The 21,923-nt window shown below is 44.4% G+C and overlaps 1 protein-coding gene across 1 annotated transcript in view; it reads right to left on the bottom strand.

The window, feature by feature from the left end:
• The window catches only part of NAIP (NLR family apoptosis inhibitory protein), a 34,418-nt gene extending 17,072 nt beyond the window's left edge, over positions 1 to 17,346 (bottom strand). The window contains 8 exon segments of the mRNA XM_029942637.1: positions 5,432 to 5,531; positions 8,366 to 8,482; positions 12,177 to 12,228; positions 13,539 to 13,620; positions 15,441 to 15,537; positions 16,769 to 16,859; positions 16,862 to 17,139; positions 17,142 to 17,346. Of these exon segments, the coding sequence (XP_029798497.1) occupies positions 5,432 to 5,531; positions 8,366 to 8,482; positions 12,177 to 12,228; positions 13,539 to 13,620; positions 15,441 to 15,537; positions 16,769 to 16,859; positions 16,862 to 17,139; positions 17,142 to 17,346 (1,022 nt within the window).
• Positions 17,347 to 21,923: the final 4,577 nt, after the last annotated feature.

The following is a 21,923-nucleotide window of genomic DNA, read 5'->3' as shown; positions in this document are numbered from 1 at the left end:
ACAGCTCGGAGCCTGGAGCCTGTTTTGAATTCTGTGTGTGTCTCTCTCTCTGCCCCTCCCCTGCTTGTTCTCTCTCTCTCTCAAAAGTAAGCATTTAAAAATTTTTTAAATAAAACAAAATGTATTTAAAATAACTGTTCAAAGCAAAGACCTCATATTGTATTGTGAGATTTGTCATATATGTGGAAAGTAAAACATATGACAACACAAGCACAAAGCATAGGAGGTAGAACTAGAAGTCTACTGTTATATGGTTCATACATTCCATGTCCAGTGTTATGATAGTCTTTGAAAATGACTGTGATGTGTTAAACATGCATACTGTAAAATCTAGAGTAGGCCTTAAACAGCCAAAATAAAGATGAACGGCTAATCAGCCAGTAGTAGATAAAATGGAATTCTAAAAAAAACTCAAATTCAAAATGACTGGCAAAGAAGAAAAATCACAAGATGGGAGAAATAGAAAATATCAAAAGAGTATATTTAAATCTAACCATATGAATAATTACATTAAGTATACATTTTTAAATGCTCCCGTTAGAAAGCAGATATTAGACTATTAGAAAAATCAAGACACAACTATGTCTCGCAGAAACTCCCTTTAAAGGTAAAGTCATAGGGGCACCTGGGTGGCTCAGTCGGTTGAGCATCCGGCTTCGGCTCAGGTCATGATCTCACGGTTCGTGGGTTCAAGCCCCGTGTCAGGCTCTGTGCTGACAGCTCAAAGCCTGGAGCCTGTTTCAGATTCTGTGTCTCCCTCTCTCTCTGACCCTCCCCTGCTCACGCTGTCTCTCTCTGTCTCTCAAAAATAAATAAAGCATTAAAAAAAAAAGATAAAGTCAGAGAGATAAAAGTACAATTATTTCAAAAAAGGGGCACCTGCGTGGCTGAGTCAGTTAAGTGTCCGACTCTCAATTTTGACTCAGGCCATGATCCCAAGGTTGTGATCTCCCACACTGGGCCCCATGCTCAGCATGAAGCCTGCTTCCTCTTTCCTCTGCCCCTCTCCTCCACTGGTGCTCTGTCTCTCTCTCTCTCAAATTAAAAAAAAAATTAAAAAAGATTTCAAAAAGACGTATCATGTAATAACTGATTAATATAGGCAGTCCAGCTTTCCTATAGATAATGACTTAAAAATAAGGGATACTGTGAGGCACAGGGAAGGACATTACGTATATTCTCAGACTATGAAGGAGGCAGGGGCAAAGAAGAGCCTAGACACACTTCTGAAGAAAAAGAACATGGAAATTTACACAAAATATGAACTTATGCTAAATATCTTTAGTAATTAGATTGGCGAAAATTACAATTTGGGCAATACCAAGGGAAGAAGCAGACCAGTGGAGACTCATCTATGCTTGTGGGAAAATAAATCAGTACGGCTTTGAAAAAAGTTTTGCATAATGTAGCAAAGGTGCATAGGTACAAACCTATGGCCCTGCAATTTTATGGTCTGTTATGTATTTTAGAGTAACATGCGCAAGCCCTGGGAAATACGTACAAGAATGTTCATAGTGGCAACTACACAACACTTTAAAAACAACCTAGATGTTCAATCAAGAAACAAATGGATAAATTGCTATATAGTCATAGAAGAATATACTAACACAGCAGTGAAGACAAGTGAACTACAAATCAACACGTGATTATAGATGAGTCTCAAAACCAATATGAAACAAAACAATACGAGCCAATCACAGAACCACCATGCAGTATGCTTACGTGTATTTCAATGTGAAGGACAGGCAAAGTTAAATACGTTTAAGGATATACATTTAGTTGATAAAACCATAAAGAGAGGCAAAGGAATAATTAACCCAAAATTCAGGATCATGTTTGCCTCTGGATTGGAAGGAAGAGGATATAATCGTAATTGGGGAGGGTGGGCACCCAGGAGCCTTCTAAAGAATTAGTCATCTTCCATTCCTTAACTGATGGGTTCATTGGTTTATGACAGTCCTTTCAATCATACATAAATGTTTTAGATACTCTAGTGCAGGCATCCTAGTTTGCAATTTTTCTTATTTCAAAAAAGGCAGATGGGGGGCCTGGCTGGCTCAGTCAGTTAAGTGTCTGACTTCAGCTCAAGTTACAATTTCACAGCTTGTGAGTTCAAGCCCCACGTCGGGCTCTGTGCCGACAGCTCAGAGCCTGGACCCTGCTTCAGGTTCTCTCTCCCTCTCTCTCTGCCCCTCCCTTGCTCTCAAAAGTAAATAGTGAAAAAATAAAAATTTAAAAAGGCAGATGGTAGCCAATGACAGCTACACCTGTAGTGAGCACAGCGTCAGGCGTGGAGGGGTCATGTCCCCACGTTATACCCCTGACACTCCTGACATCACGCGTCAAGTGTGCTTCAATTAAAAAAGAAGCAAGCTACACTTGTGATGAGCGTCGCGCAACATGTTCAATCACTATGTTGTGCTCCTAAAATTAATGTAACATTATATATCAACTAAAATTTAAAAAAGGTAGAAGAGAAGGAAAAGTTTGATAGAGTCAAGGAAATGTTCTAAATAATATTACACTGCCTTCTTGCTTACCCTTCCAAGACTTAAGAATGTTCTTACTGTTCTCAGCAATTTACTAGATATTAAATCCAAATAATAAAGGGAAAAAAACAACTACTCCCATCAAAACACCTTCAAAGCAGTATCCTCTTTAGAATCTTAGAATTATGGGGTGCCTGGGTGGCTCAGTCAGTTAAACCTCTGACTTCGGCTCAGGTCAGATCTCACGTTCATGGGTTCGAACCCCGCGACAGGCTCTGTGCTGACAGGTAGCTCAGAGCCTGGAGCCTGCTTCCGGTTCTGTGTCTCCTTCTCTCTCTGCCCCTTCCCCTCTCATGCTCTGTCTCTCTCTGTATCAAAAATAAATAAAACATTAAAAAAATTTATAGAATCTTAGAATTAGATGGAAGTATTTGAAGATCTGTATGTATTAATATGTATTTCTGGGAAAACTCTTAGTAATTAACAAGTGAAAAGAACGTATTTCTTGTAGGCGCCTGAGTGGATCAGTTGAGCAATTCGAGGTTTCAGCTCAGGTCATGATCCCAGGACCACAGGATCAAGCCCTGAATCAGGATCTGTGCTAAGTGTGGAGCCTGCTTGGAATCCTCTTAATCTCTCTCTCTCTCCCCTCCCCCCTTACCTCTCTCCTCTCATAATCTCTTTCCCTAAGGTAAATTTTTAAAAAAGATTCACAGAAAACAAATATTAAGGAAATAGATATTTCCTCAATTGTTCATGAAATTTTAGAATACTAGAAACAAGGAGAAAATTCTAAAAGCTTCCAGAGAGGGGTAGAGTGGTTTGTAATCACAGGACTAAGAATTAGAAAGGCATAGAACTTTTCAAAAGCAGCACTAGAAGCTATTAGAAAATGCAGCAATGCCGGTACAATTCAGACTAAGAATGAATTCCAACTTAGAGCACTAAACCTAGCTGACCTACCAAACACAAGTGTGGGGGTTGGAGTATAAATATATGGATATGCTTCTGGGCTGTATCTGTCTTTTATGTCATCTCTCCCAGGGGTGGAGGAATGTCCTACCAAAGTGAGAAAATGAACCAAGCAGATGGTGTCAGATCCAGCAAGCAGGAGCTGGAACACAGGAGGGAAGACATGGGGGTACTTCGGATGAATGTGAGGGAAGATCCCAGGATCCCAAGCGCCTATAGGACAAGTAGTTCATACTGGAGCATCCTCAGAAGATCTCAGGACAGACCCTTTCAAGAAAAAGAAAATGTAGGTGCAAATGAAGGATTAGAGGTTTGGGGCACCTGGGTGGCTCAGTTGGTTAAGTGTCCGACTTCAGGTCAGGTCATCTCACGGTTCATGGATTTGAGCCTCGTGTCAGGCTCTGTGCTGACAGCTAGCTCAGAGCCTGGAGCCTGCTTCAGATTCTGTGTCTCCCTCTCTCTCTGACCCTCCCCAGCTCACTCTCTGTCTCTCTCTCAAAAATAAAATAAAGAAATTAAAAAAAATTTTTTTTAAGAATTAGAAGTTTAAACATTTGGGAGAATTTGAAGATGAACTAACTGGATAAAAAAAACTAAGCAAATTGTTATAACTTCTTACATAAATGTTTTAAAAGGGAGGCACCTCTCTCTGCCCAACGTGTATGCTGTCTCATTCTCAAAAATAAAACATTAAAATTAATAAAATACATGTTTTAAAAGGGAAAATGTTGGCAAAGGTATGAAGAAATTGAAAATTTAAAAATATATAGAATGTATATTGTTCAGCCACAAAGAATGAAGTAATGACACGTGCTACAAACTGGTTAAACCTCAAGCCATTATGCTAAGTGAAAGAAGCCAGATACAAAACGTTGTATTTCATGCATCCATTTATATGAAATACACAGAGCAGGTAAAACTATAGAGGCACAAAACCTACTGGTAGCACTAAAAGTTAGGGCGGGCAGTCAGGAGTGACTGCTTACTGGTACAGACTTTTCTTTGGTGCAATAAAAATGTTTTAGAATTAGGATGATTGTATAACATTGCAAATGTACTAAACACCACTGGATTTTGCATTTATTTATTTTTTAGTTTTTTTTAATGTTTGTTTATTTTTTGAGAGGGAGAGACACACAGAGCGTGAGTGGGGGAGGGGCAGAAAGAGAAAGAGACACAGGATCCGAAGCAGGCTCCGGGCTCCGAGCTGTCAGCACAGAGCCTGATGCGGGGCTTGAAGCCACGAACTGTGCGATCATGACCTGAGCCAAAGTCAGCCGCTTAACCGACTGAACCACCCAGGTGGCCCTGGATTGTGCATTTTAAAATGGTTAATGTATTTTAAAATTTGTTTTAAAAAGGGGGCGCCTGGGTGGCTCAGTTCGTTGGGTGTCTGACTCCGGCTCAGGTCAAGATCTTGCAGTTCACGCATTCGAGCCTGGCGCTGGGCTCGGTGCTGACAGCTCGGAGCCTGGAGCTGCTTCGGATTCTGTGTCTCCCTCTCTCTCTCTGCCCCTCCTCTGCTTGCCCGCTCTTTCACTCTCAAAAATAAACAAACATTAAAAATTTTTTAACAAAATGGTTAATGTATGAATCTCACCTCAAAACCACAAAAATTAAGTAAAACAAAGTTATCACTTCCTACAAAAATTAAAAGTTGTACAGGGACAAAAAGTAAGTCTTAATTTACTACAAGCTTTAGCTCTGCATTTATATAACCATGATCATGTAAACATGTAAGGTAAAAAAAAAAAAAACGCTGCTCTAACCACAACTACGCAGTATATAGTGAGGAATTCTGCATGTGAAGGGTGCCATGAGGGCAAAGGGATCAGAGAGATAATCACCCATGTTACATAATATGAGTCCAAGAGATGGGTGAGGACTCAATCAGAAAATAAAATGGGGCGTCAGGGAGAATTATGAAAGGGCCTCCAAATTCACAGACTCTGAACATTCATTCCACTCACTTGGAAAAATATTTGGCATGATCTTCTAATGGGTCATCGCCTTCCTTCCAGTTCTCCATACATCCTCCGCAGAAGAAACACTGGACGGCGTCCTTCACGCCTGAAAGGAAGGAATTCCGTCCTCTTGCACGTGTGTCAACAGTCACAGGTGATAATCATACAGACTTTAGTAGCAAAACCCTCTCTGCATCTCCGATCGGATTTGGCGACAGAGTCACAGTTTGGGTCACCAGCAAGGTGATATTCTTTGTAGGACGCTTCTCCTGGCCGACAGAGTGGTGAACCAGTGAGCGAAATGCTCCGAAGGCGCCAGGCACTTTGATGAAGCCCCTCTCCCCGTCCCGCCCCCCTTACATGGAGAGAGATTTGTAAGTCAGAATGTGGAATTGTAACTCCTTGACGCAAGAGATTTCTGTCTGTTGTGCTCACTCATGACTCTCACTGACCCGGAAGAATGCCTAGCACTTATTATTATTATTATTATTATTATTATTATTATTAAACACTCAGTAAGTATTTAAGGAATAAATCCAAAAGAATCCCTTTGGAACTCAGGGGGGAGAATCTTCCAGAAAATGTAGCAGCCCGTTTGTAAGTAATGTCATAAAGAATCAAGTGCCTCTTACTACATGATTCCCTGGTTGATTCCACTACAAGGAGCCTCCAGTCTCCTTACGAAACTATTTCTCTGAAGGGAAATTAGCATTAGGACCCCCCCAAAGGATTGAACTAGAAATGGAGCATCCATCAACTCCCTTCTCCTCCTGGATGCCGTAGGCACTGCAAACTAGGGCAGAAGAAAAGCTTCCTTTGTATTGGACAAAAATATGAGGTCTTAGAGACTGTACAATCCTGGGTCAGATGACTCAGACGTGTGGGGAGAGCTGGAGGATTGAAAAAGAGGAGGGTGGGGACACAGGAAAGAGGATCCTTGAGGAAGGCTGGCAGGAAAAACAATAGAGTATGGAGAAAGCTGTTTGGGGGGGGGTCGATGTCTTTTTAAATGCTTAAGATCGTGAGGCATTAAGATTTTTTGTACTAGGCACTTGGGGTGGCTCAGACAGTTGAACCTCTGACTTTGGCTCAGGTCATGATCTCACAGCTCCCGAGTTCGAGCCCCGCATCAGGCTCAGTGCTGACAGCTCAGAGCCTGGAGCCTGCTGCAGATTCTGTGTCACCCTCTGTCTCTGCCCCTCCCCTGTGTGCGCTCTCTCAAACTTACTTTTTTAAATGTGCGATATTAAAAAATTGTTTTTCTTTGTACCAAAGGAAAAGATCTGCTAAAGTGACCACAGCATTCCGGTACTCCTCACCACCCTGCAGTATTCGTGATACCTACTTGGCCGCTCACCACAGGATCCGCATGGACCTCTGCTGTCACTCCATGTGTGTGGTCTAAAGGTGGCCAGCAAGGGGCTTCTGGCTGGTTCAGTTGCACCTCATGTTGTGAGTTCAAGGCCCACATTGGACCTAGAGGTCACTTTATATATATATATATTTTTTTTTATGTTTTTATTTATTTTTGAGAGAGAGAGAGAGACAGAGACAGCATGAGCAGAGGAGGGTCAGAGAGAGGAGTCACAGGATCTGAAGCAGGCTCCAGGCTCTGACCTGTCAGCACAGAGCCTGACGTGGGGCTCGAACCCACAAACTGTGAGATCATGACCTGGGCCAAAGCCAGACGCTTAACTGATTGAGCCACCCAGGCGCCCCATCTAGAGGTCACTTTAAAAAAAAAAAAAAGGCGGGCATCAAGACACCTAGGAAGGGCACAATATCTTTTCTCTGATCACCTAACTGAACTCAGACAGATATTTTGCTGAGAAGAACCAACCCACCTTTTGGATTACAGAGGGGAGCTGCCTGAGGAACAGCAGCTAAACAGAGAACATTATGAACTGACAGCAGATCCTACAGGCTTAGTGATCATAAAGAAGAATTTCCCTGAGTGCCTAAGGAAGAACATGTGACTCTTGATCATCGGGTGGTGAGTTTGAGCCTCAAGTTGGGTGTACAGATTACTAAAAAAAAAAAAAAAAATCAACTTTAATTAAAAAAAAAATTTCCTGAGGTTCTCTTCTAAAGAGAATATGGCAAAGGCTGCTGTCTGCACTCCCAGTATCTCTCTTTCTTCCTGGTAACAGAAATCCCCTTTTTTTGCTAGTCACGTTGCCACCCAGGAAAAAGAATCAATGTCCTAGCTCCTCTTATAGCTAGGTACGGCCACGTGACTACTAAATTCAGGTTACAGAGATAGAAGCAGAAGGGATGGTCATGTGACCGTTCCCAGGGATGCCGAGGTGGGGAGGGGGCCAGGGTTGGAGAGTAATGTGTGGAAAGTAAAATAGATGTGGTGGGGACGCCAGGGTGGCTGGGGGCTCAGTCAGGTAAGCATCTGACTCTTGGTTTCACCTCAGATCATGATCTCATGGTTCATGTGTCAAGTCCCATATTGGGGTCAGTGCTGACAGCACAGAGCCTGTTTGGGATCCTCTCTCTCCCTCTCTCTTTGCCCCTCCCCGGCAAGCTCGCTCGCGCTCTCTCTCTCTCTCTCTTAAAATAATAAACATTTAAAAAAGAAAAGCAGAGATTATTGAGTCTGGATAAACACAAGTCCAGGGGCGCCTGGGTGGCTCAGTCGGTTAAGCGTCCAGCTTCGGCTCAGGTCATGATCTCACAGTTCGTGGGTTCGGGCCCCGCGTCAGGCTCTGTGCTTACAGCTAGCTCAAAGCCTGGAGCCTGCTTCAGATTCTGTGTCTCCTCTCTCTCTGACCCTCCCCTGCTCGCCTTATCTCTCTCTCTCTCAAAAATAAAAAAAATTAAAAAACATTAAAAAAAATAAAAACACAAGTCCAGAACCATAAAGTGTAAGTGGAGTTTAAGTGGATGCAAGAAAGAGCAAGACCAGAGCTTGACAGAAAACTAGCGACTCACCTGGATAGAGAAGACCTGCTCTGGCCAGAGCTGCAACTCCTGCAGGGAACGGATGGGGCCAGTTCTTAAAGGAATCCAGCCAGAGCTCTTTGTTAGCAAAGATGTCATTGCAGTAAGCTTGAAAGAAAGAGGATACGGTGAGATCAGCAAGTTTTGATATTTCAAGTATCAGTGTTGTGGTTCCCTTTGTATCTATGGATGGATATGGACACAGTGTGTTTTGCTTCAACGTAATTGGAGGAGGAGTTGGAAAAGATGGAAGAGGTATGATGAAGCAAGACTGACCACATGTGCAAGTGCTGAAGCACCGGTAGATGTTTGGTGGCTAGATACTACTGTCTTATTTCTATATAGGTTCAAATTTTTCTGTAACAAAACATTTCAAAATGATCTATCATCTACCAGTGAAGTTTTGGAGTGATGGTGGGGTGGGCCAGAACCGATGGCCAAGAAAGAATTCTTGAGGGGGCGCCTAGGTGGCTCAGTTGGTTACAGGACAGACTTTGACTCAGGTCATGAGCTTGCGATTCATGAGTTCGAGTGCCGCGTTGGGTTCTGTGCTGACAGTCAGAACCTGAAGCCTGCTTTGGATTCTGTGTGTGTGTCTCTCTCCCTGCTCATGCTCTGTCTCTCAAAAATAAATATACATTTAAAAAAAATTTTTAAAGAATTAAAAAAAAATTCTTGAGGACATCTTTGGTGCAAAAAGATGATGCTATTAAAGCACAGGAACAGGAACCATGGGCAGGAAGAGCTGCATGGGGTTGCGAGGGGTAACTTGTTATACACCCTCAGGTTGGGCGGCGGGCGGGGGGGGTTGGTCAGAGAGTAGGTCTCTAAGGTATTTTGGAAGCAAGGTTTACAGGACCCTCAGGGGCTAGCTGTTCCTAGAGAAATGCTGTTTAAAAAAAAAAAACTTTTTTCACGTTTATTTATTTTTGAGAAACTGAGAAAGACAGATTATGTGTAGGGGAGGAGCAGAGAGAGAGGGAGACACAGAATCTGAAGCAGGCTCCAGGCTCTGAGCTAGCTGTCAGCACAGAGCCTGACGCGGGGCCCGAACCCACGAATGTGAGATCATGACCTGAGCCGAAGCCCGACGCTCAACCGACTGAGCCACCCGGGAGCCCCAGGAAACGCCATTTATTAACATTTAATAAAACCTCAGTCATGAGGCCCTTCAGATGCACATCGGGGGGCCAATAAGGTTGGAGAGCGACTGCTAGCATATACCTAGGGACAGTTTAACATTATCCCAACCTAGAGGATCCTCTAAGATTCCCTTTTGCCCCCAGCAAACTGTCACCATCAGGCAGCTGAGCTCCTAGAGAGAGGTCACGCTGCCGGTTTCCAGGCCTTGTCAGTGGGCCGTAGGCAGTAAGGGAACTCAGTTTTTCCTTTGCCTTAGTTTCCCACATCCTCATGGCAAGCCCTGAAACCCCTTTCCTTCGTGCTTGGGCAGCGGGAGCGTCTGAGGAACAGCACACACCTCCCACCTGGGGGCGCTCCATGTGTCAGCCCGTCTTCTGCCCCGTACTCCATCACCTACCATCAAAACACAAGACAGTGGAGCAGGGATCCCCCTTCTCCCCAGCTTAGCATCAAGTTTCAAGAAAATCAAGTTTTCCTGGTTCTCTCCCTTCAGAGCAGGCAGATTGATGTTTTGCCCTTCGGGGTACCCACTCTGTGAGGTACTTTCCACTGGACGCCCCACTTTGGGCAGGGCCTGGGGTTGCGTGCCCGTCTTCTTTCTGTACCCTGTGGGGACCTGAAAACTAACCTACGTTCATTTGGTTCTGCACATTTCTATTAATTTTTGAGAGAGAGACAGACAGAGAGATACAATGTGAACAGGGGTGGGTCAGAGAGAGAGGGAGGCACAGAATCCGAAGACAGGCTCCAGGCTCTGAGCTGTCAGCACAGAACCCAACACAGGGCTCGAACCCACGAACCATGAGATTGTGACCGGAGCTGAAGTCAGACGCTTACCCTACTGAGCCACCCAAGCGCCCCACTGTGCGTTTCTTTAAGGTGAAATCTCGCTTTGGTGTTCTACCTTTAAACACAGGATCCTACTATTAATTTCATTTTTAATCTGAATATTACTTAGTATTTTAGAAAAACCCACCTTTTCCCGGGTCTCCGTCACTCTCACACAACTACCATGCTCACAACCCTTCTGACACCAGATGTGTGAGGGTCCTACCCCTGCCCCTAAAGCAATTCCTTGACAACAGCTAGGTGTCCTACAATTTACCCATATCTAACATAACCCACAGACAGTGGCAGATCCCACGGGTGAAGGGCTTAGCCCCCCAAGACTGCTCCCACCCCACTTCATTTGCTAGCGTGGCTCACAGAATTCAGGGAAACACTTATTTACCACTTTCTTAAAGGGTATGTATGACAAAGGATACAGAGGAACAGCCAGACGAAGAGATGCATGGGGACGGGGGTGTATGTGTGTGTGGGAATCTTCGGTACAGAGCTTCCGTCCCAGGGGAGTTGGGGTGTGCCCTCCTCCCACGGTGGGTGTGCCCTCCCACGGTGGGTGTGTCCTCCTCCCGTGGACACTATACTGCTGGGATATTTAAGGAGGCTTCCTCATGTAGGCCTAATTGATCATTACCTCCTCTTTCAGGCCCCTCCTCCCTCTGAAGAATGGAGGCTGTGCTAAAAATTCCAAGCTTGTAACGTGGTTTGGGCTTTCTGGTGACCGGCTCCCATCCAGGACCTCACCCATTGCGTTAGAACAAAAGGTCCTCTTAGAGGTCAGATCACTTAGGATTTTGTGTGTGTGTGTGTGTATTTATTTTTGAGAGAGAGCAGCGGGCCAGGGGCAGAGAGAGAGAGGAAGACACAGAATCTGAAGCAGGCTCCAGGCTCTGACTGTCAGCACAGAGCCCAAGGCGGGAACTGAACTCACAGAGGGAGAGATCATGACCTGAACCGAAGTCAGACACTTTAATGGACTGAGCTACCCAGTTGCTCTATCACTTAGGAATTTTTAAGTGTTTTAGGAGCTAGGTGCCAAGAACCAAGGGAATTTATGTATTTTCTATTCTCTCACACCTAATTTCTTAACACTGATCCATTTAAGAATATATTCACAAGTATTTTATCCAGAAAAATTTGACAGTTCTAAAGAAAGTGTTGAATACCTAACCCTGTCATATGCTCATTTATGCAAAACAAAAAACAAACAAAAAACCCCCAAAGTGACTCCAGCGGCACTTAGGTGGTTCAGTTGGTTAAGTGTCCAACTTCAGCTCAGGTCATGAGTTCAAGCCCTGCGTCAGGCTCTGTGCTGACAGTGTGGAGCCTACAGCCTGCTTAAGATTTTGTGTCTCCCTCCCCCCTCCCCACTTGTACTCTGTCTCTCTCAAAAATAAACAAACAAAAAAAATGGAATTTAGTCACTGCAGAAGACTAGAAATCTCTCATGAAAATAGTTATTTTAAAAGATTATGACGCCATAGGGGCACCTGGGTGGCTCAGTTGGTTAAGCTTCTGACTTTGGGTCAGGTCATGATCTCGTGGTTCTTGGTGAGTTCAAAACTCCGTGTCAGGCTCTGTGCTGACAGCTCAGAGTCTGGAGCCTGCTTTGGATTCTGTGTCTCCCTCTCTCTCTCTCTGCCCCTCTCCAAATAATGTGTGCATGCTTGGCTCTCTCTCAAAAATAAACATTAAAAAATTTAAAAAGAGTAAATGATTATAACACTATAAAATGAAGAGGAGAATTAAAAAAAAAGATGAAGACAGAAAAGCAAAAGAAATAAGCAAAGCCGTTGGAATATGCCTGAGTCTTTACCTGACACCATAGGTAACTCTCTCCTGACCCAGGAATTCACAAAATGTTCTCCCTGAAGAAAATTAAAATTTAAGTTATCAAGTGTTTGACTTAGAGAGTACAATGATTTATGAATTACAGTGGCAAGATTCCTCTCTTCCCTACAAATAAAGAGTTTCACCGGGCTGCCTAATTTCCCTTTCTATTAATGTTGAAATTTTTTTAATGCAGTGCAAAACAAAAAAAAAACAAACCCCAAAATCAAAAAACACCCCGCCTCTGAGTGTTTATCTATAGCCAACAGGGAGCCTTTTCAGGGTCATGTTTTCCAAAGATCCAGTTCAAAATCAGAGTTACATTTACACTGCACAGACGTGCTTTGGCTAATGAGGCCGTGTATGCTGTAAGGAGGAAAATGGATTCAGGGGGATGGTTAGGTGTTGAGCAACCAATCTTGGGATTGCACTCAGGTTTCTTTCTGAGCCAACACTCCTCCCCGCTTTCAGGCCATATTCTTTTCAGGGTTCTCATTTTCTGAGTCCTTTAGCCATTCCACTCTTTTCTTATTTAAGCCTATTCCGGAGGTCACCTGACACTAGGGAATCCTTACTAATAGAGTATAGAGTAACCAGCTAAGAGACAACAGCTCTGAGGCCAGCAGGGCTGAGGGCAGAGGGCCGTGGGGAGGGCCTGGTCTGAATATCTTATGCCGGCATTCAGGGCAGAGGCAGCCAAGGAGAGCCCAGGGGAGGTGGCTCTGTCAAACGGGGGAGACAGGCTCTAGTTCAGCACAAGATGGGATTTTCTGTTCTAGGCCAGAAGAGAGGTAGGGGAAATGAAAGAACAGAAGAAACAAATGGAGTCCATGACAAAAAAACAAATACCATCCCCCTTCCAATTCAGAAATTATTAGTGTAAGAGTTACTTTAAGAAGGCGACCGAGTGGCCATTTTGCTGTGGGTTGGAGAAAAACACCGTGCACCGACGACCCCCACCCCCCACACGCAGACCTGGAATGTCCTGCGCCATTTGAAAACAGCCAATCATGAAGCTCCAGTTTTCCCGGACCCTGATGAAGCAGGCAACCTATCCTGTCCCGCTGTGACCCTAAAATGCCCTTACTTGGTAACCTGCCCCACAAGACCAAACCCGGAACCCCCTCCCCCATATAAAACCCCACCTCTCCCAAACCAGGGGCGGCTTCCCTGACTCCCCACTCCCAGGGTCTTGGAACCTCGCCCGGGAATCGCAGATCCCAATAAAGGCTTTCTTGGCTCCATAACTTGGTCTCTTTCTTTCCTCTCATCTCTGCCTCCATCTATTAAATCTTACAATTAGGTAATCAAAAGCGAACGTGAGAAAGTACTTGCTGTTATAAACTACCATGACACCAACAAATCCCTTGTAGCTTTGTATATACTGTGCAATTTCCTCTGAGGATTTCTTGCTTTGAAGAAATTCACATCTGTAATTAGTAAACATTAGTAAACTTCCCTCTCTCTCAAAAACAAAAATAAACATTAAGAATAAAAGAATCTGGCGCTTAACCAACTGAGCCACCCAGGTGCCCCAACTGTTCTACTTGTGTGTGAAATTTTCCAAAATCAAAGTTTAAAAAAAGGTTAAAGCAATATATCTGTATTGGAAGATGAGGCATGTAAAAAATACTACTCAATATAGCATTAAAGAGAATTGAAACAAACTTCATTTTCTAAGCAGGGAACTAAAAGACATTGTAATCAAAACTTTTGAAATAAAACGTTTACATGTGGTATATATTAGCAGGACATGTAACGATTTGTGTTTTTTTGTTTTAAATGTTTTTATTTATTTTTGAGAGAGAGACAGCATGAGCAGGGAAGGGTAAGAGAGAGAGGGAAACACAGAATCTGAAAACAGGCTCCAGGCTCTGAGCTGTCAACACAGAGCCCAATGCGGGGCTTAACCCACGAAATGTGAGTTCATGACCTGAGCCGAAGTCGGAGGCTTAACCAACTGAGCCACCCAGGCGCCCCATCTGTAACCACTTGTAATAAGATTGTAACATTGTGTTACTTTCCAACTTCCTTTATATACCATTTTACATCATCCCTATGAAAATTATTCTTTACTAATTAAGGCAGATCTGAAACTACTTCACAAAACAGATATGACTCTGATATGATAAAATAATGTGTAAGAAATGATTTTATAATAGAGCGCTTGGGGGATGCTTGGGTGGCTCAGTCGGTTAAACATCAGACTTTGGCTCAGGTCACGATCTCACAGTTCGTGGGTTCGAGCCCCCACATGGGGGCTCTGTGCTGACAGCTCAGAGCCTAGAGCCTGCTTCATATTCTGTGTCTCTCCCTCTCTCTGCCCCTCTCCCACTCATGCTGTTTCTCTCTGTCTCAATAATGATTTAAAAAAAAATTAAAAATTTAAGAAAAATAGGGGCGCTTGGGTGGCTCAGTCGGTTGAGCATCCGGCTTTCGCTCAGGTCATGATCTCACGTTAGTGGGTTCGAGCCCCGTGTCAGGCTCTGTGCTGACAGCTAGCTCAGAGCCTGGAGCCTCTCTTCAGATTCTGTGTCTCCCCCTCTCTCTGACCCTCCCGTGCTCACACTGTCTCTCTCTCTCGCTCTCTCAAAAATAAATAAAACATTAAAAATTTTTTTAAAACTAAGAAAAATAAATAAAAATAAATTCTAATAGAGCGCTTGGGAGGGTTAGTCAGTTAAGTGTCCAACTCTTGGTTTCAGCTCAGGTCCTGATCTGAGGACTGGTGACTTTGAACACCATGACAGACTCTGGGCTATCAGCACAGAATTTTGGGGATTTCTCCCTTTCTCTCTCTACCCCTTCCCTGCTCATTGCGTGAGCATGCATGTGCTCACTCTCAAAAAATAAGCATTAAAAAAAAGTGGTTTTATTTATTTAATGAGAGAGTACAAGCAGTGGAAAGGAGTACCGAAAGAGAGAGAGAGAGAGAGAGAGAAACATCGTCAGCAGGCTCCACACTCAGTGTGGAGCACAATGCAGGGCTCAAACATACAACCCAAGGATCATGACCAGAGCTGAGATCAAGAGTTGGCCGCTCAACTGAGCCATCCAGGTGCCCTAAATGACTTTAAATGATAAGATTCATTTTTTCACAAAGTAATCAAGCCTTCTTGAATAAATTCTGAAGCGTTCCAATACTGTACAGGAGAAGATTGAAACTGAAGATGCTACTTGTCTTTTGTCTTAAAAGAAAAAAAGAAACAAAAGAAAGAAAGATACTGACAAGAAAAAGATATTTACTTACTTGGGGAACCACTTGGCATGTTCCTTCCAAGGATCATCTCCCTCTTCCCAGTTTCCTAAACATCCACCACAGGAAAAGCACTGCAGGAGTCCCGTTTGCCTGCATGTGAAGGACACACTGAGGTCGCATAGCCACGGCTCCGCGGGATGACGCAGAGGGCGCGTCTCCGGGGCTGACTGCTCCGTGCGCGAGCAAGAGGCACCGCAGCAGGTCGGTCCACACCTGCTGCAGGCTGAAGGTGTGCCCAGAGCCCTGCTCCCTTAAGCGCGCAGTTAGGGGTCCCCACCGCTCAGCCACAGCCCTACCTCACATACAGGACGGTCGGTTTTTATACACTCGCCCAATTCCTTCCAAGGGCTGGTGTTTCACTCTGCGAGCTCTCAGGACAGGGGCCCCGAGCACCAGCGCTTAGAAAGTAAGGTACCCTTAGAAGACCTGAGCTTTACTTCCATCATCAAGTTTCTGTGGAACCTTAGGCACATTCCTTAAACTCTTTGAGCCAACTAAACTCAACAGTGAGATGTTGGGGAAGGGGCCAGTTGTCCGATTAGAATTAGGTCTGAGGGGCGCCTGGGTGGCTCAGTCAGTTAAGCCTCCGGCTTCAGCTCAGGTCAGATCTCACGTTCGTGGGTTCGAGACCCGCGTCAGGCTCTGTGCTGACAGCTAGCTCAGAGCCTGGAGCCTGCTTCCGGTTCTGTGTCTCCTTCTCTGCCTCTCCCCCTCTCATGCCTGTCTTTCTCTGTATCAAAAATAAATAAAACATTAAAAAAAAAAAGAATTAGGTCTGAATTTGAGTTTAGCATCAAGTACATACCCAGTAAACGATTGCTTTTTCAAAATTCTCATTCACACTTGTCCTAACATTTATGGCATGGCAAGGAGAATTCAAACGTAGTGCAGTTTTCTCAAGTGCAATTCACCCTATACGTTAAACTTAGCCTTAAAATTAAAACAAACAACCTCCCCTCCCCCCCAACTGCAGCCATTAAAAGAATTAAAGATCATGGAAGACCCAGGGAATAGGTAAGAAAACTGTGGTCAGTTTGACTCCATGATTTATTACGAGGGCCTTGAGAACGCAACCAGTATTGTCTAAGGTCCAAATTTAAGGACAAGTAACTTCCTTATCTTATAATACGTTTCGCAAATTAACTTCATGTTTTGTACAGTGTGTTCAAATTACAAGAGTTAAATTTTAATAAAATAGACCTTATACCTCCTGTAACCCATTTAACAAGTGAGGAGAAATTCACGGAATATTGCAATTTAAGCATGGAACCCAAACGTAAAATTCCAGAGAAATACTTCAGAAAAAAAGACTTAAAAATTACCTGTGTAGACAAAGCCCGCAGCGGAGAGGTCCCTCACGGATACCGCTTGCACGTAAAACGGCCAGTTCTGGAAGGAGCCGAGGAGTCGAGTCTGGCGCCGTCTTCCTGGTACCTAGCTTCATCCCCTCTCGGCGTGTTCTCTGGGTTCTTTACTCTTATATCATACTTGCCAATGTTGCCAACATCTTTGCCCAAAAGGAACTCACAGCGTGGACGAAACCTCTTGTGATCCTCTACAGGGAGTGTCCGGATGCTGGCACTAAAGAGGATTAAGCTGCAGCAGAAGCACTGAATCCCAGATTTTATGCCAGTGAAATAAAACCCGGCCGCAGCCATCTCCTGGGGCGTCCAGGAGCTGAACTGGTTTACGTCACAAAACTCTTTAACCTTTTTGCTTCACTACGCATTTGTGAGTTAAACCCTTTCTGCACTTTTTCTCGTTCCTTCTGCCTTTCTTCTTCCAGCTGTTTGGTGAACTGAAACGCATCTATGCCTAGAAGAGCAGACAGCTCCAGGAGCAAAGCAGAATCATACTGGGAAATCCTCTCGTCCTGGGCTGCCTCCTGGGCCGCCATTTTCTGAAGAGGAAAGAAAAGCAGGTTGATGAACTTCCACCTTGTGTGCTAGTCCCGAGACTTCTTTCTGCCCATTTTATCCTTGCTCTTGCCCTTCTTCCGAGCAATATTGACCCTCTATTTACCTTGCAATCCAATTTGGAACAAATATGCCAGGAGGGGTGTGACATACTCACGGCTGTCACCAGGCCCGCCTGCGGCAGGGCCACGGGCAGAGTCTGAGCAGCTGCGAGCTAGTCACCACTTACCTCAAAGGCATAACCAGGGGCTGCCATGAGCACCATCATATAATGAGCCCCAACATGCCTGCTTGCACTCTCCACACTTCAGGAACCTCAGGAGTCTTCTATTAATGGCTGCACCGGAAGTTGGGTGGGTCTGCTCTCCAAGGTGGGTTTATGCACTTCCCACCCACTCTCACCTTTACCCAGTTCAGCTAACCAAGAACTTGCCAATCTACCCACATTTCTGCCAAAGCTGCAGCTAATTGAAGATCTTGATTAAAAGCAAGCATGCCCTTCATTTGTCAGGACCCAGAGAAAGGCGGAGCTCCTTTGTCGTTAATGCCTGAAATCGGTCTCCACGGAGGTCATCCAGGAAGGTCTATCAGACCAGAAGTTTACCGAGGTTTCAACACCATCTCCCCTTTGTTTCAGTTGACTCTTGCCCTGTACAGTGTCTTTGGTGGCTAGCAGATGAGAGTCAAGTTACGACCAAATGAAGTATCTCCCCAACTCTCCTTTGGCATCATATTCCCTCCCAGAATGAACGGATCAAAGGTTGGTGGACTCGGCAGCCTAAGGCTCTTACTTTCATTTTTGCCAAAGCAGCCAAAACCAACCAAGGAACGGTTTTCTTGGAGGACTTCCCCTCTGAGTTTGTGTTCATAGCTTAGCTCTCTCCTCTGGTTCCGCTTCTACCACCTGCCGGTCCCTGCTGAGTTTTCCTCCCATCAGTAGTTATCATACTTGAAATAAAGCCAGTGATGCCTCAGCAGCCAGTCTGACATCTGTGGCTCGAAATCTCTCTCCTACTTTTCATCGTTTTTTTTTTAAACTCCCAATTCGTTAACCATCATTTAAATTTAAAAGAGGAACAACTGTTTCAATTATTCCAATCACAGTGCTATCTCCAGGAATTACACAGGGTTGGCTCACCGAAAAAACAACACTCTACCCAGCACACTTATATAAGGCTTTCACAACAGTGAAAGATATGAAAATAAAAATTAATGGGGCCCCTGGGTGGCTCAGTCGGTAAGCGTCTGACTTCAGCTCAGGTCATGATCTCGCGGTTCCTTAGTGCGAGCCCCACGTCAGGCTTGCTGCTTTCAGCCTCAGTGCAGAGCCTCCGTTAGAGATTCTGTCTCCCTCTCTCCATCTCTCCCTCACTTGTACTCTCCCAAAAAAGAAATATTAAAAAATAAATAAATAAAAATTAAAAACACGTCTACACGAGAGCGGTCTCAGACTCTAGGATCAGTTCCTTGAGATTTTTCTCTCTTGCACAGGACATTTTTCATTTTAGGTAATGAACCACCTAGATAGCCCTTAGAGAAACCATAATCTTATCTGAGGAGGAGTCTTAGAGACCCCTCTGGCCCCATGACAAAAACTAGGCTGCATGGCCAGTCTCAAAACCAGAAACAAGCTGACGCAGGCTGCCCCCCCCCCCCGGGCCTCAGACCCTAGCAGACAACTGACTACATTCATCACCAGTTTAGACATTTCATTCAGGTTTGGCCAACATGCAGCATCTTGGATCCTCATCTGGGGGTACAGAAGTGCAGAACGGCAACAGACCAGCTGGTCCCCAGTTGTGCTGTATGTACGTAGACCACAAACTTCTCGGGTCGGTTTTGCTGGTCCCCAGGCTGTTTCTGGGCAGAAGAGACCTCCAAAGGCCTCTCCTGATTTCCTGTCCTTTGACAACAAGAGCTAAGAGAGCCAGGGAGGGACCCGTGTCATGCAGCGAGGCTTCAAACCATCTGTGTGATTCTGTGCCTGTCCTCTGGCCTCCCAAGAGAGAAAAAGGAATAAGAGAAACATGGAGACTACAAGGGTAGGTGCGGAAGCAAAGCACCTTGGTCAGAGAAAGTCATTTACTTACCCAGAGGTTTGTTTGTAGATCCCCTCAGATGTAAGGAGGCTGTGTGGCTGGTGCTCTGTGCTAGCCCTTAAAGGGGAAGCACTGAGAAAATATTTGAGCAGCCAAAACTCAAATTGCACAGTTCACTGGGAAGTTACCAGTAAATGTTCTAGGGTTTTGAGTTAACAGGCATTAGGTCAGGACTCGAAAGAATAATAAAACCTCCCAAGTGCCACAGCAGAAAATATTTTATTCTAGTTTACTATTAATCAAAGGATATGATGCTAATATAAGTCTTCTTTCTTGGATGATGGCCATTTCTACCTTTCTGGTATCTTTGAGGATTTTCTTCTTTACCTTTGGGTTTATAAAAACTCTTAAGATTATGTCTAGGTGTGGATGTTTCTACAGTCATCGTGTGGGGCACCCAGCGGGCTCTTTCATTCTGAACAGGTGCCTGGCATCCCCATTATCCAGATGGGAATCTAAGTCTTCACTTTTTTTTTTCCCTCTTGAACATTCTCTTACTAGTTTGCTCTACTTTCTGGAGATTTCCTCTCCCACGGTCTTCCAATTCTCCCGCAGTAATCCTTAATATCAATAATCCTACTTCTATTTCCCCCCAGCTCTTTCTTGTGGTGACTGTTCCTTGTTTTCACATCTAACTTTTTTAACCAATGTAAGCTTTTTGAATCTCTTGTATGGTACTGTCAAATGACAAAACTAAAACAACCTAACAATCCATGGATCAGGGAGTAACGGACCTCACGATCAGCAGCGTGCTGTTCCCAAGGGAATTTGAGCGGGTGCCAGCTCTATAGAGAAGCTTTGCAGAGAAGCGTTAACATGGAAGCAGTATGATTGGCTAGGTGGTCAACACTTGCCTAGACGGCAGGCTCTAATTTCTAGAGTGAGCTAACGTAGCTAAAGCTGAGTTGGAGGATTGTGATTGGTATCGCTTTCCTTCACAGGTGTTTCCCATAAGTGCAGGCTGACTTAGGGTTTTGGGTTTTTTTTACATTTATTTTTTATTTTTGAGAGAGAGCATGAGAGTGGGGAGGAGCAGAGAGAGGTGGGAACAAAGGATCCAAAGCAGGTTCTGTGCTGGCAGCACCGAGTCCAGCTTGGGGCTCAAACAAACTCCGAGCCAAAGAGGGATGCTCAACCAGCTGAGACACCTAGGCGCCCCTGACTTAGGTTTAGATTTGTGACATGGCCTGTGTCCCGCTCTACAAATTAACTTTATCAATACTGATGTTTAAGTTCATCTATCTCCTGCATTATCTGTTCCCTCAAAGGCTATTACCATTTATCTTGGTGTCTATTTTTCACATCATCAGCTTTCCTCAAATGCATACTGGTCTTTGGTTTCACATTTAAGAATTAGGTAAAAATTTTAGTTTATAGTTTATTGTCAAGTTGGTTTCCATATAACACCCAGTGCTCATCCCAACAATTGCCCTCCTCCATGCCCATCACCCCCCTTCCCCTCTCCCCCACTCCCATCAGCCAAGAATTAGGTAAATTAAAAGCTGATTGGTCCAAGTTAGGGTTAAAAATCTAATCAAGTCACATGAGTGTGATTTGAACCTAAGCCCTTTACTTTATGGGGAACAGATTGGGAAACCAAGATTCCCCCCAGCAAGCCAGCCTTAAATGTCAGAGAAACACCTCAGAAAAGGATTTCAAGTTACCTGTAGAGACAGAGCTAGCAGCTGAAAGCTCATCTGGGATGTTCCATGAGCATCAAAATGGTCATTTCTGGAAGGATTCTTTGTTTGAGGATGCCAGTGCTCCTCAAGGTCCGTTGAAACAGTTTTTCCACTGTTTTAGAGAGAAGAATCTAATTTTTTGTCTCAGGGTTAACACGCATCTACAAATAACCTAATGATGCGGTACAGGGAGGTGGCCTTTAAATTGGTCCTTCAACATTCAGCCCTTCCGGTCATTCCTTCTCGCTTGGCATTCTGGGTTCCCAGTGTTCTCTGCAGGGAACATACTCTTCCACAGCTTATAATCAGGCTGTGGTGTGCTTGGCCATTCCTCGATTACTACTATTCCATTGGAGTTTCCACCTTCCAAAAATGTGTTAAAATATTCTACGTGCTGATGGCCCCCTCCTGCTTTCTTAATTTTGGAGTGTTTATACTTTTAAAAATCATTTCAGCAAGACTATGTAACTATTACCAATAATAATTTATTAGGGTCTAAAATAAATAGGTTTATTGACGGGGCAATTTAACAAATAAATTTATTCAGGGGCTAGTCCTGGCCAGGCACCGCTCTAAGCATGTTAGATGTGTCCATCCAATCCCTTGAACAGTCCGAAGGAAGCAGGTGTGATTACGATCTCCATTTTACAGACGGGGTAACTCAGGCACACAGGGGTTCAGATTCATCAGCGAGTCTGGCTACAGAGTCTGCACTTTTAACTGCTATATTATGCTGCCAGTAGGCTAAATTTTAAGGAAAGCCATACCTGGGTACCC

Source organism: Suricata suricatta, chromosome 6 (genome assembly GCF_006229205.1).
Source record: "Suricata suricatta isolate VVHF042 chromosome 6, meerkat_22Aug2017_6uvM2_HiC, whole genome shotgun sequence".
NCBI classification, from domain to species: domain Eukaryota; kingdom Metazoa; phylum Chordata; class Mammalia; order Carnivora; family Herpestidae; genus Suricata; species Suricata suricatta.
The sequence above is the reverse complement of the archived record's forward strand: the minus strand, read 5'-3'. Positions and strand labels throughout refer to the sequence as shown.